This window comes from Aethalodelphis obliquidens, unplaced genomic scaffold (assembly GCF_003676395.1).
Source record: "Aethalodelphis obliquidens isolate GAN/ISIS:26980383/991018 unplaced genomic scaffold, ASM367639v1 scaffold23, whole genome shotgun sequence".
In the NCBI taxonomy this organism is placed as follows: domain Eukaryota; kingdom Metazoa; phylum Chordata; class Mammalia; order Artiodactyla; family Delphinidae; genus Aethalodelphis; species Aethalodelphis obliquidens.
This window is the reverse complement of record NW_020837967.1, coordinates 20,827,745-20,840,696: the sequence shown is the minus strand read 5'-3', so window position 1 is coordinate 20,840,696 and position 12,952 is coordinate 20,827,745. Positions and strand designations below refer to the sequence as shown.

The following is a 12,952-nucleotide window of genomic DNA, read 5'->3' as shown; positions in this document are numbered from 1 at the left end:
TCAATTTAATCAAAACCATAGATGGTCCTAAGGAAAAAAAATAATAGTATGCTAAAGTATGGAGTAAGATAAATACTCCGAAGGAAATTTACATAATTTTCAAGTCATTATAAAAAAAGAAGAAGGCTTTATTGTCCTGTACCAGAAATATATGCAACAAACTTGACTGTTTGCAATTTTTATTTTTCTAGGTAATTACTGAATAAGAACATTTTAAAAGACGATTAATTTGCATTTTTACTCTAATTTAAGCAAGTTCACGATTTAAATGCAGTAAGTAATGAATAATTAAGGAACATAAATAATTTAACATTAATCAAATATTCCTACTTAAAAATATGTCCTGCTAATTAAAAAATGCAGAACACTGCAAATAAAGACTACAATCTAAAGGTGGAAAGAACATACATATCAATGTCTACCCAAGATTTTGCCAGCTTGCCCATAGCCCGAAACTAAGAAAAATCACAGATCAAGAAATAATTCATTTTCAAAAATATTTTGAAAGTATAGCTTTTTCTTTCTATCTATGGACAGTCAAATCTATAACTACTATCTGTATATTAATGGAAGGAAACCAAATGTGGCAAACACCTCAACTTAAGAGTTCTGCCACTTACAGGATCTATCAACATTGACCCTTCTCTGTCTTTCAGGAAGTGAAATAGTTATGCAAATTGTAAATCACCCATGCAAATATTAAATATTTAATTGGACCAGTCAATGGTACTTCCCCTGGTTCCCTCCCTTACTGAAAGATAGTGAATTCTTAAGTTCCAATAAAGACAAGTTTCATTCTGTCATCTAACAGGTACTGAGACCCAGGTATATTCAAGGCTCTGTATTAGGTGCCATGAATAAGACAGCTCCTTGGCTTCCATAAACATATACCGCACGAGAAGAGTAAATAATTCTTTGCAAATATAAGCAAGTTATAGATAAGGTAGAATGAAATTTCAGAAGCTACAATTTTTCCTTTAGGTTTTAATAACTGGAGAAAGCTTTACTACAAAGTGACAACTTATACTACGTCCTGAAGAATGGGTAAGATTTGGTTTGAAAAAATAGTAAGATAAAGGATATTCCGAAGGGAATAACAATTAGGAGGAAGGCTATGGGTATGGTTCAGGCACTTTGAACAGTTCCTTTTAACTACAGCAAGGGTTGCCTAAGTCGGAAATAAAGTATAAATTAGCACACCCTCTTACTTGCTACCTGAAAGAAACCCATCAGAGTTTGCCTTTTCGTTGTAAATTCAAAGCTCAGCCAGAATAAATTCCCTTCTTTTGAAGCAGCACAGATAGAAGTTTTCACCCAAACTAAATTTAACTGAATGCTTGTCAATGATTTATAACCTGGTCTTTAGCCCACACACCCTACAGTCTAGAAAGATGTAGATGAAATTGCACTACCATTTACAGACAGGCCGCTTTGAATCTGTTTTCCTCTAAGTAGCTTTGTAATTCTGCGTTAGACACCTGGGAGAGGCATTTCCAGTGCCCATTACGCGACATTTTTCGGTTCTGTTAATAGTTGGTTTGACTTTATATGACTGAGCAAGAGGCTGACAGCCTTCAATTTATCGGCGGCTCCTCGACACAGACACAGATGTTTCCTCCCGGAGATTCAACCATCGTCTCAAAGCTCTGGTTTGGCAGAATTAATATTACACATTTTAAGGTATAGGCCATGTTTCTGGGCCCTAGGGCTTGGGCCTCAGACACCCCAGCTAAGGCCAAAGCAGCGCGGACAGGAAGGGGGTACTCCAGGTGTAGGAATGTGCCAGCGCCCACGGGACGCGACGCTTCTCCCAACACAAAAGACGCCATTGCACCACCGGGCCCTGGGACTGAGCTCAGAAATTGCCAGGTGCTCGCCAACCCGCCCTCGGCTCTTCCCAACACCGCCCCCCCCACTTCCGCTTCCGGGGAGGCGCCGCCTGGCCCTCCGGCCTTGGGGGCGGTAGTGAAAGAGAAGCCGGAAGTGGCCCCAGTACTTCCGGTGCGGGAAACTCCTCGCTGCGGCTCCGAGGGGGCTTGACAGGCTCGGTCCCTGCAAGTAGGTCTCTCTCCTGTTGCCTTCCTTGCGTCTAACCTTCCAGCTCGTTTGCCGCTGCCGTCCCGCCACGCCGGTCTCCGAAGCCGCCCCTTCCCCATGTGCCGGGGCAGGAGTCCGGAAAGCCAAGACCCGCTCGCCGGTACCCCATCATGTCCGAACTGACTAAAGAGCTGATGGAGCTGGTGTGGGGCGCCAAGAGCAGCCCCGGTCTCTCTGACACCATCTTCTGCCGCTGGACGCAAGGTACCCTGGCTGGACTCTGGCTTCCGGCCGCCGCTCGCTTTAGCCCCGCGAGAGTCGAGCCGTGACGCCTCTCGCGGCACCCCGCTCGCGTGCCCCGCACTCCGTCCCGGTTCCCCTGCTCAGCCCAGAAACGGGACTTCTAGAAAAGCCCTCCCTGCCTTGAGGGTTAGAGGCTAAGTAGGGGAACGGTGCCAGCGGGCCGCCAAAGACCCGAGACGCCCCTGCCACTCCCTGGGCTGCCTTTGGGTTGGAGAGGAGGAGGGGGCGGCTGCCGGGCAGCAGCGGGTGACACTGAAGGTGTGCCCTGTGCCCCGGCGTCCGATCCTCCAGCAGGGCTCCGGCCGCCTGGATCTTTACCCGCTAACGAGTCTGGTCGTTTGGTCTCATTTTGGAGAGAGGGAAGTCCACGTGAAAGTCGCAGTGGTTAATTCCAGAAAGCGATTGTGTTGCTTGTATTTCAGTTAGGCGGGGTTAGGCGTGGTACTCGGTGCAGAAATGTAATGTTGCGGCTGCAGAGTGTTTGTTCCCTTGACCCGAAGTGTCCCCGGTTTTGAGGTGGTGTGGGATCTGTTCCAGTTCAAAGGAATATGGTCCATAGGACTTCCTGGGCCGATCTAATTACCCAGACAGGCTTTTGAGTTATATAAGAAGTTTTGTTAATACTGCGAGTAATTGTGAAATGAAAAAACACCATCTATTTATATTTATTAGTGATCATCCCTAACTCGTAAGTTTCAGTATTAAAACACAACGAGCATATTACTTCAGGTGACTCAAAAGGGACAATGGTGAGGTTGAGGTTAAGAGCATAGTGTTTGGAGTCAGGAGGATGAGTAATGGACGTATGTAAAACATCCCAAGCACACAAATAATAGCTAGTTAGTACTATTACTAAAACATTTTGTTATTAAAATATTTATTTAGAAAATACCGATTCTCAGAGGGTTTGGGGGAAGTTTAGCATAGTAAATCTAAGTCCTTACTTCGTAATGTGTATTTAGTAACAAAAGTTCAGGGTTTAAGTAATCCCTTCCTTCCTCCCAGATACTGGTAAAAGCTGGTAAAATTAGAATCGTAATATATTACAGCCAGGTAGGTTATTTAGTTCATTACTCTTGTTCTGAAGATGAGAAAAATGAGTTGTGAAGGGTTAAATGACCAGGCCAAAGATGCACACATTGATAGAACCGGGAACGAATTCCAACTCTCCCATTTCCTAATTCAGCTGCCTTTGTTGTTTTCCTTTGTGTGGCTCAACCAGGCATGTAATTAGTTTGGCTTTTTTTTTTATACAGATTTAATTATGTCGCTTAACTAATATTTTCTGAAATGTTGGACATCCACATTTGCAGATTTTAAAATTTATTTTCCAGTTTGTCTTACTTATCCTAATAGTGAACAGCCCTAAAGTACGCAAGACTGTGAAGGATTGAGAAAAGTTTTCCTTCCTGTTAACTAATTAGTAATACAACACGGAATAAGGTGATATTCAGCCTCATTTATTTTAGTGCTGTGATGCAGAGGCAAGGAGAATTCAGAGAGGCAGTTCTAATAATGGTTAAGAACAGGCTTTGGAATAGGCATACTTCGGTTCTAGGTTCAAGGTTTTTAGCTTACTTAAGCCTCAGTTTCCTTCTCTGTAGAGTGCAGATAATAGTAGTGCCAATCTTACAGGGTTGTTGTGAGGATTAAAGGCAGGTGAATTCGTTGAGGCACTTAGCACAATATCTGACATGGAGTAAATGCTCAGAAAAGGGTAGCTTGATTTAAAAAGTGTTTAATTGTAAACCAAGCCGAAGATCGCGCTCTGGCCGTGCCCTGACAGTTGCAGGAAGTTATTGTTAATTTGATGGATAATCACTAAAAGAGAACTTCGTAATGACATATGAGAATGCTCTGCCACCTTGTAGTCATACAGAAGTTCCTTTACAAGATTTGTTCAATCAATACCATTTCAAAATAAAGGATTATTGCTCTACAGAGAGTGCGGTTATATTGTGGCTGTGTAATTCTTCAAGGTCTTAAAGTGATCATGATTTTTACGGCAACCAAATATGTACTTTTAAGTTGTCACCTCTGACTCAGAGGGATGTTGTCATCGATCTTGCTGTGTTAACTTTGTATTCATTTATCCATTCTTAGAGGAGGCAGAGACCATTGCTGACGATTGCTGTGGCCGTGACTTGGGATTGTGGGAACGGGCACAGGACACTGCTTTGGTGCGCTTGCCTTACTGCGTTCGTACTGTGACATCAGCTTTGTCTTTATTTCATCATCTATCTGTGCTTTGAATTGACAGCTGTAATCTCATTAGTCTTTTGGAAGCAAGTTATAGATGTGAGGTGTTTGGGGTAAAGAGACATAGAACTATGTCCAGGGATATTCCATTTATTGATTGGTCATGTTAAATGGTCATGTTAATTGGTCGTGTTAAATTCCTTTGATATGTTAAACAGCTGCAGCAGTTGGGATTTTTGTTTGTTTTTCTCTCTCTTTTAATGCTACGGCAGTTTTAGATAATAGGTTAAAGCAGTAAGTGCAAGAGTGGCACATAATATTTTTTTGTTTGTTTAAAATTCATTTGACAGTTTTAGATAATTCTCTTCTGCAAATACTTTTTCTTAAGAGAAGAAAAAAATAGGGTTTTGGTTTTGGTTTTTTTTTTTTTTACAGTTTTTAGTTTAAAGGCAATAAGTCACATTATTTAAAGCTTTGAAGTTGTTTTGTTTTTTAACTTGGAAATTTACTCCCTACTCCTGCCTGCTTCCCTCCTGCTCAATTGCCTATAATACTTTTTAAAGAAAAGCGTATATTTTCTACCTCCTTATTTGTAAGCACATTTATCCTTCTTTCCCTTCTCCCACAAACTGACCAGTGTTCCAGACCTAGACTTGATAGGGTGGGAGGGAAGACAAATGATAAACATAATATAGCATAAGTTAAGCATATATACTAGAAGGGAGAGAAATAAGGAATTACAGGGTGAAGTAGCCTGGACGGGCCTCATTTTAAGGTGAGATTTGAGCAGACTATTGAAGTAACTGAGTTAGTCATGCAGGTATCTGAAGAGTGTTCCAGGCAGTGAGGATGGCCATCATAAAAGACTTAATGACTTATGCAGAATACGTCTGGCTTTTTGTTCAAGGAACAGGAAGGAGGTTAGTTTGGCTGGAGAGGGAATGAGGGAACAGGACAGTGATAAAGATGGTGTAAGAAATAATATGGCCCAAATCATTAAGATTTTATAGGCCATTGTAAGAACTTTGGTTTTCCTTCTAAATGAGGTGAGAGGTCATTGGAAGGTTTGGAGCAGAGGAGAGACACGACAGGACAGGTTTGTTTTTTTTTTTTTTTGCGGTACGCGGGCCTCTCACTGCCGTGGCCTCTCCCGTTGCAGAGCACAGGCTCCGGACGCGCAGGCTCAGCGGCCATGGCTCACGGGCCCAGCTGCTCCGCGGCATGTGGGATCTTCCCGGACCGGGGCACGAACCCGTGTCCCCTGCATCGGCAGGCGGACTCTCAACCACTGCGCCACCAGGGAAGCCCCAGGACAGGTTTTTAAAGGGCTGATCTGACTGCTAAGTTTGAGGATAGACAGTAGTGTATTGAGTGAGACAGCAAGACCAAATGAGAGACAGTTGCAGTAATGCAAGGGTAAAAGACCGTGGCTTAGACCAGGATAGTAGGAAATGGTCACATTGACCTCATCCCAGCAGAGCAAAATAAGAGTCATCTAGATCTAACAAAAGTAAGTGTTAATCTTATTACAAAGGCAAACATTTTGACTTATTGAGAATTTGTTTTCTTTTCAGTACTGTTGTCTAGCCAGTGTTTGGCAAATGTTTTCTTTAAAGGGCCAGTGCCTCTATTGTCTCTGTCTCATCTCTGCCATTGCAGCAAAAGCAGCCCTGGATAATAAGGGCATGGCTGTGTTCCAGAACTGCATTTAAAAAACAGGCCAACCCTGGTCTAAATTATAAACTCTGAGAACCCATTTTTTCCTTTTCTTGGCCCCCTTCCTTCAAGTTTTAAGTTACTTCGTTGTTTCACCTAAAGATTAGCTAGAAGAGAAGCCCAATTTGTCAGTTTATAGCAGTTCAGTGGTGTTTTGGGGTGGAGATGGGGAGGGAGCTGTAGTGGATTGAAATTAGAGTTTTGGACTTTCCGGTATAGGACAATTTTTGTTATGTAATATGAAAATAAAAGATTCTAAGTAACTTTGGAAAAGTGAGGGATTAGTTAAAATATAAGCATAAATTGTATGCAGGAGTTAAAGCATTTGGATTAAAGTCCAAAAGTATGATGTCTATTATAATGTGATTTAACATTTTACCAAAGTACTAAAATGATACGCCAGTATTGTTAATTTGTCTTCCAAAGTGAAGGTAAATTAATATTGTGGGTCATATCATTTCAGAGATTTTGTTGTTGATGGAATCCTTTTATTTCAAATATAGGTTTTACTTTCTCCCACCTACCTACGTCATATGTCACCTAAAAACCAATTTTTTTAAACTCACAATTTGGAAGCTTATGTGACAAAGTTAATTTCTTGGTACTTTTGAGTACATAATGTGTTTTTCAGCTCAACGCATCTATCATAATACCTTACGTCTGTATTAGGCTTTACAGGTTTTGAAAATCTCACAGCAACCCCAAGAGGTAGCAAAAGATAAATGTATCAATAGTTATCCTCCTTTTGTAGATGAGGAAACTAAGGCTCAGTTCAGATTCCACTCAACCAGTATTATCTGACATATAGTGACAAATGAAGTCTTTCTGTGGCCTTTTGTTAACATGGAAGGCTAGAACTATAGAGGCAGTAGTTGTCAAACTGGTTTGAATAATTTAAGTCAGTCATATGAAAATAAAAGACTGGGAAATTGCAAAGAGGTTCATGACTCAGGTTTAAATTAGTTATGAGCTGTAGAACTGAGAAAGACTTCTATGTCTGTAGTGCTGTGGAATGTGATACAAAATCGTATATTTAAGATCAGATGCTTTAGATGGCCTATTTCAGATCTAATTAGGAAGACAGCCATTTTGTGATAAGTTAATTCCTCTTAAAACTAGGAAATGAGATGAATATGAGAACACTTGACAAGAAAAATAACTGTATCCTAAAAAATTCAAACTCAAGTGAAACCTTATTATAAAAGAGGGTGCCTACTTAGCATTATCCTGTTTTAGGATAGAATAATTTCCATTTGTCTAACTTTATTTCATTTTTAAGCTCTAAGAGCCTTTGTTCATTATCAAATAACACACTCAAGCATATATACTGTAATTAAACGGAATTTGGCATGAAGCAGATCTGCCTAGAATTCTCTCCCTGGGGGTTTTATCTCTAAAGTACAAAAGCGACTTATCAGAATGCATTTCCATCTAAAAGCCCCACCCATGGATCTTGAAAATTGAGTTACATTATTAGTCATTTTAAGGAAGGCAAGAATCCATTACTGAGACCTGTTTATCACATACGCTGGACGTTTGAAAGAGCCTAGTTTCACCTCTGCACTTAGGCCCAACACCAATGACCCTTTCTTCCCAGTAGAAGAGGTAGACGAAGAGCAGAGGCCCCTTGGCTTCACCTCTTGTTTCTAGATTGGCTGTCAGATTTGGTTGTCTTGATGTGATAACCAGCACCCTCAGTTCTCATTTGTCCTTACTACATTTGCCCCATCCACCATACCTATTTCTTATCCTGCATTTTTCTTATCCTCTATTCTGTTTCTCCCAAGGTGGTGGTGTGTGTTGCTGGGGGAAATTGTGGTCAGCATCAATACACATGTAGGAATTAAACCTTAGCTGAGCCCTCAGTATTTCTCTTAGTTCTTTATCCTGTCTGCTTTTCTTATGTGTTTTGGAATTAACATTCTCCTCAATTTTCTATGCCCTCATGGCCCCCACTCGCAATCAGCAGCATCTCCTCCCTTCCTCTTTGCCTGTATGTCTAACTTGGAAGCCTGCTAAGATTTCCTTTTTCTCAAGTTTGTTAAACTCCGGGCCCTGTTACATTCTTAAAAACGATTACAGGCTTCAATATGAAAAATAAAAAAAAAATAATGAGGCCTGTGGCATTATTTTACATTTTAAAAAATCTCTTCAGTGTCTAGTTCATAGGAAGACAGGTGGATTCTCCCACTTGCTTCTCCGTTCTGTCTTAACAATATGTTACAATATGTTGTTTCAATATGTTACAATATGTTGTTTCGGTTGAAGTATCTGCGGAAAATCCAGCTTCACACAGATATGCAGTTGGTAATGTAGGAGTCTTGTAATAGTGTTTTCAGATAATTGTGGATATTCTTCTTTGACACTACACCAAAACTCAACAAGTGGTAGTTTCTTAGCGGTTACTTGAAATACAGAATCTGAAGCCACATCAGTGAACTTTTCGTCCTCTGTTAAATTGAAATTCATTGGTTTGTCTTGTACTTTGACTGGATCTTTTACCCATGCGTTAATTTGTAACAGCGTGCATTGGTCATTTGGAAGTTATCGGTCTGCTGGTTTATGCAGATCTTCTAAATGTTAACACATATAGTTATACCATATCAAAAGTCACATTATTTCTGATCTTGTCAGAAAAATCTCTGAGTATTGAGAAGCTGTCAAGCTACAGTGCTGGACTTGAGTTTTCCAGAAGTTTAGTTGTTACGTGAAAGCTTGAGATTTTATCACTGGCAGAAATACTGTCAAGTTATTTTCCTTGAAGTATCAGGCTCACTTCATTCACTTCTGAGAAAAAGTCTAAATAATCATAATTTGTTAGTAGCTCTTCAAAGTAAAAACAGCATTCCACAGAAAAGCTGTTAGCTCAGCTCACAGTTCAAAAAATTACACATGTGCTTTGAGAATCTGTCAACCATCGCTCAAGGTATGTAGCAGAGGTGCTTTATGGGTAGTTCCCATTTTGTCACACAGACCATTTTTTTAAAGTACATTGTATTCAAAGTCAAGATTTAATAAGATTAGCATTAGTAAGGGCTTTTTAAAGTTAAATTGGCTTTTTTGTGTGTTTGAGAGCATATTGTGGTGTTTCCTAGTACAGTGACTGCTGGTACAGCTTAATGTCACCTAATGTGTGCTAAGGCACCAGTAATGTAACCTGCTGTTCATTTTGTACCATCGCTGTGAATATTAACACAGTGAAAAGGGCAAATATGTTAGTATTATAATAAAAATGATTTTCACCTCTAGCAGGTCCCCTAAAGGGTCTCTGGAACTTCCCGGGGTCTGTAGGCCACACCTTGAGAACCTATCTTTATTCAGTCCACGACCACCACCACCACACCACACTGTCTCAGTTCTTTCAGGACTTGGAGTCCTTAAATTCTCTCTTTCCCATTTAATCACTCTTTTCCTTCTTTTAAACTCATGCCCTTCCCTCTGTAAAATAATAATTCTTTATCCAACTACCCTTCAAGCCATCATCCTTTTCCCCTTCACTTGTTTAACAAATAGTTTGCCTTTTCTCTTTCTCCTTGTATTCTGAATCATGGCTCAGCCCTTTAAAATTTGGCTGCTCTTCCCAGCATTCTAAATTTCTTTTTTTAGTATTCCCAGTGACATGCTTAATCCAGTATTTTCATTTAATGTTTTTATTCCACTCGGCATTTGTAACAGGTGACTGCTGATTTTTTCTTTCTAGGACCTCAGTGTGTTTTTTCTCTTACCTTTCAAGTCTTTGTCAATCTCCTTTGCTGCTTCAGCGTCTGCTCACTTTTTTTTTTTTTTTTTAAATGTTAACCGGCTTCATTATCTGTGTTCTACATGTTCTCATTCACTTTAACTGCCATGTTTAAGGTGATTCAACTTGCTATCTCTAATCCTAAACCCTGCCCTGGGCTCCAGACCCATGTTTCCCCAACCAAATTGTTGTTTCACATTTTAGAGACTGAATTTAGAAACAAACATCCCCATTATCTTCACTCCCAAAACTTCAGCAAGCATTTATTATTAACTATATAACATACTAGGAAAACAGTTAATAGAGCAGGCAAGATACTTGTAAGGCAAGACAAACAAGTGAACAATCATATAATTGCAGATGATGATAAGTACTGGTTGTGCTGAGGGATGGTGGGAAAGATCTACTTAGATAGGCCTATCAGGGAATATCTCTCTGAGGAGTTAATACCTAAACTGGGTCTTTAAGGATGAGAAGGATTCAGCTATATGACAAGAGAAGGAAAAAGAGCATTTCGTGCAGAGGGAACAGCAAGCATCAAGACCCCAGGTAAAGACCTTGGGATGTTCTGAGGGCCTAAGATCACTGTAGATGATGAAGGTAAGAGTGAACTGAGGGAAGGTGGGGTTGATAAATCGTACAGTGTCTCTTAGGCCATGAAAAGAAGTTTTATTGCAATTGCAATGAGAAGCCATTGCAGGCTGTGACAAAACCTGATGTCTGTTTCTAAAATACTTCTCTGGTAACTATGGTGAATAGATAAGGGGTGGGGTGGGAGTGGGAATGTGGGCAGAATGGGGGGACCTGGTTGGAAACTCTTAACAGTGTTCTAAGTGAAAGATGATGGTGGTTTGAACCTGAAGGTGGACTAGAAATGGGGTAGAGATATGTTTTGGGTCCTTGAACCAAGAGGACCTTACCTTAAGGTGAAGCCTTAAAGATAAGTCCGATTTTTTCAGAGAAAGTGTTAGCAAGTGTTTCATGCGGAGGGAACAACATGTTCAAAGTGTAAGAAACCAGAGAGAAAATGGATATTTGAGGGCCTGGAAGAAGTTCAGCATGCCTAGAGCCTAAAGAAGGAGAGTGGCAAAGGATGAGGGAGGAGATATAGGCAGAAGCCGGACCATGCAAAACCATGTTGAGGAATTTGGATTCTGTCTGTGTCTGGAGTTCTCATCTGAGCTCTATTGGGATTATCACCCATAATGGAAACCTTGTGAGTAGATGAGTTACACAGGGAGAATGCAAAGAAAAAAGATTCTAAAGCCAAGACCTGAGGAACATTAGCATTTAGAAGGAATTGATCACCGCTCATACTGAGAAGAATCAGAAAAGGAAAATTTGGAACAAGATGTACCACTAGAGCCAAGGGCCAAAAGATTTTCAGAAGTCAGTGGTCAGCATTTCAGATGATTCTCTGGGAGATTCATCTGAAATAAGAAAGACTTGAGAAATCGCCTGTCTGGTCATTGATGAATTTGGTGAGAATGAGTTTGGTGCAGTCACAGGTTGAAAACCAAATTATTGTGGGTTGGGTAAATTAGGAGGTAAGGAAATTGAGACAGTGCATGTAGACAGTTAGGTGGGCTTTGAGAGAGTGGTGTTTGGAGTTTTGGGTGGAAGGTGGTGGTGGTTGTTTCTATGGTCAAATGATTTTTTAAATTAAGACTTTACTTTTTAGAACAATCTTAGGTTCACAGCAAAACTGTGGGCAAGATACAGAGATTTCCCACATACCTCCTGCTCCCTCAACATGCACAGCCCCCCACCCCACTGTCAGTGTCCCCCACCAGAGTAGTACGTTGGTTGTTACAGTGTTGAACCTGCGTGGACTCATCGTTATCACCCAAAGTCCACAGTTTTCATTCTTGGTGTGGCACATCCTGTGGGTCGAGACAAATGTGTAATGGAATGTATCCATCATCATAAGATCAGAGTATTTTCACTGCCCTAAAAATCCTCTGTGCCTTGTCTGTTCAACCCTTCACCCATTCCCCTCCTCTTGGCAGCCACCGATCTTCTTACTGTCTGCATAGTTTTGCCTTTTTCAGACTGTCATATGGTTAGAATCATATGGTATGTAGCCTTTTCAGATTGGTTTCTTTCACTTAGTAATATGTAATTAAGGTTCCTCCATGTCTTTTCACAACTTGCAAGCTAATATTTTTTAAATGCTGAATAATATGTACTATTTATCCATTCACCTACTGAAGGACATCTTGGCTGCTTGCAAGTTTTGGCAATTAGGAATAAAGGTGCAGTAAACAATGTGTGCAGGTTTTTGTGTGTGGACGTAAGTTTTCAACTCCTTTGGGTAAATACCAAGGACCTTTTGGTAGAATCTTGAAGAGAATTTTTTTTTGTTTTTAAATATGTGAGATACATTTAAATACTGTTTGAAAGAGAGATTGAAGGGTAAAGAGAGAGGAGGTGGGATGGAATGGGAAGCTTCATACTGTTTCTTATCTGTCCTGCTATCTAGTGTGTCAAGCTAGAAACGTCAGTCAGTTCTAAGTTCTTATGTCCCAAGCCTTTCCCCACTTGCACATATTCATCAAATATTAATTTTTACCTTAGAAATACTGTTTGGATATAGTGTCTTCCCTCCACACTTAAGTTTCTTTTATTAGTTTGGCACTGTATAGGTGTGTTGAAACGGCCTCTTCCCCATTCTGGTCCTTTAAAAAAGAAAAAAATACCAGTATGATTGTATTACTCCTTTAATTAGTACTTGTCATGGTGTGGCCCTTCCCAGTATTAACATCCTGTCAGCTCTCCCTCCTCCCCTTTCCCATCTCTCCCATGTGCCTCCATACTGCCCTTTGGCTGCATTAACGTTCCCTCTGATCCATAAACTTGTCCTGCTCTTACGAAACCTCTTTCCTTTAATAAAGGTATTTTCTTTACCTGAAAGTCATTCTGCCACCCTTGCCTCTCTGATAAATTTCTGTTCAAGGT

At 40.5% G+C, this 12,952-nt stretch overlaps 1 protein-coding gene across 5 annotated transcripts in view; it reads left to right on the top strand.

The window, feature by feature from the left end:
* The first annotated feature begins 1,964 nt into the window (after positions 1 to 1,964).
* Positions 1,965 to 12,952, top strand: part of MINDY3 (MINDY lysine 48 deubiquitinase 3) — a 95,220-nt gene continuing 84,232 nt past the window's right edge. For 2 of the 5 annotated variants that reach the window (XM_027121957.1, XM_027121958.1), the window contains exon 1: positions 2,031 to 2,301. In XM_027121957.1, the coding sequence (XP_026977758.1) occupies positions 2,208 to 2,301 (94 nt within the window). In that variant the 5' untranslated portion in view covers positions 2,031 to 2,207. Of the gene's footprint in view, positions 2,302 to 12,952 lie in introns of all 5 variants that reach the window. The other 3 variants (XM_027121959.1, XM_027121956.1, XM_027121960.1) reach the window with 3 other exon arrangements.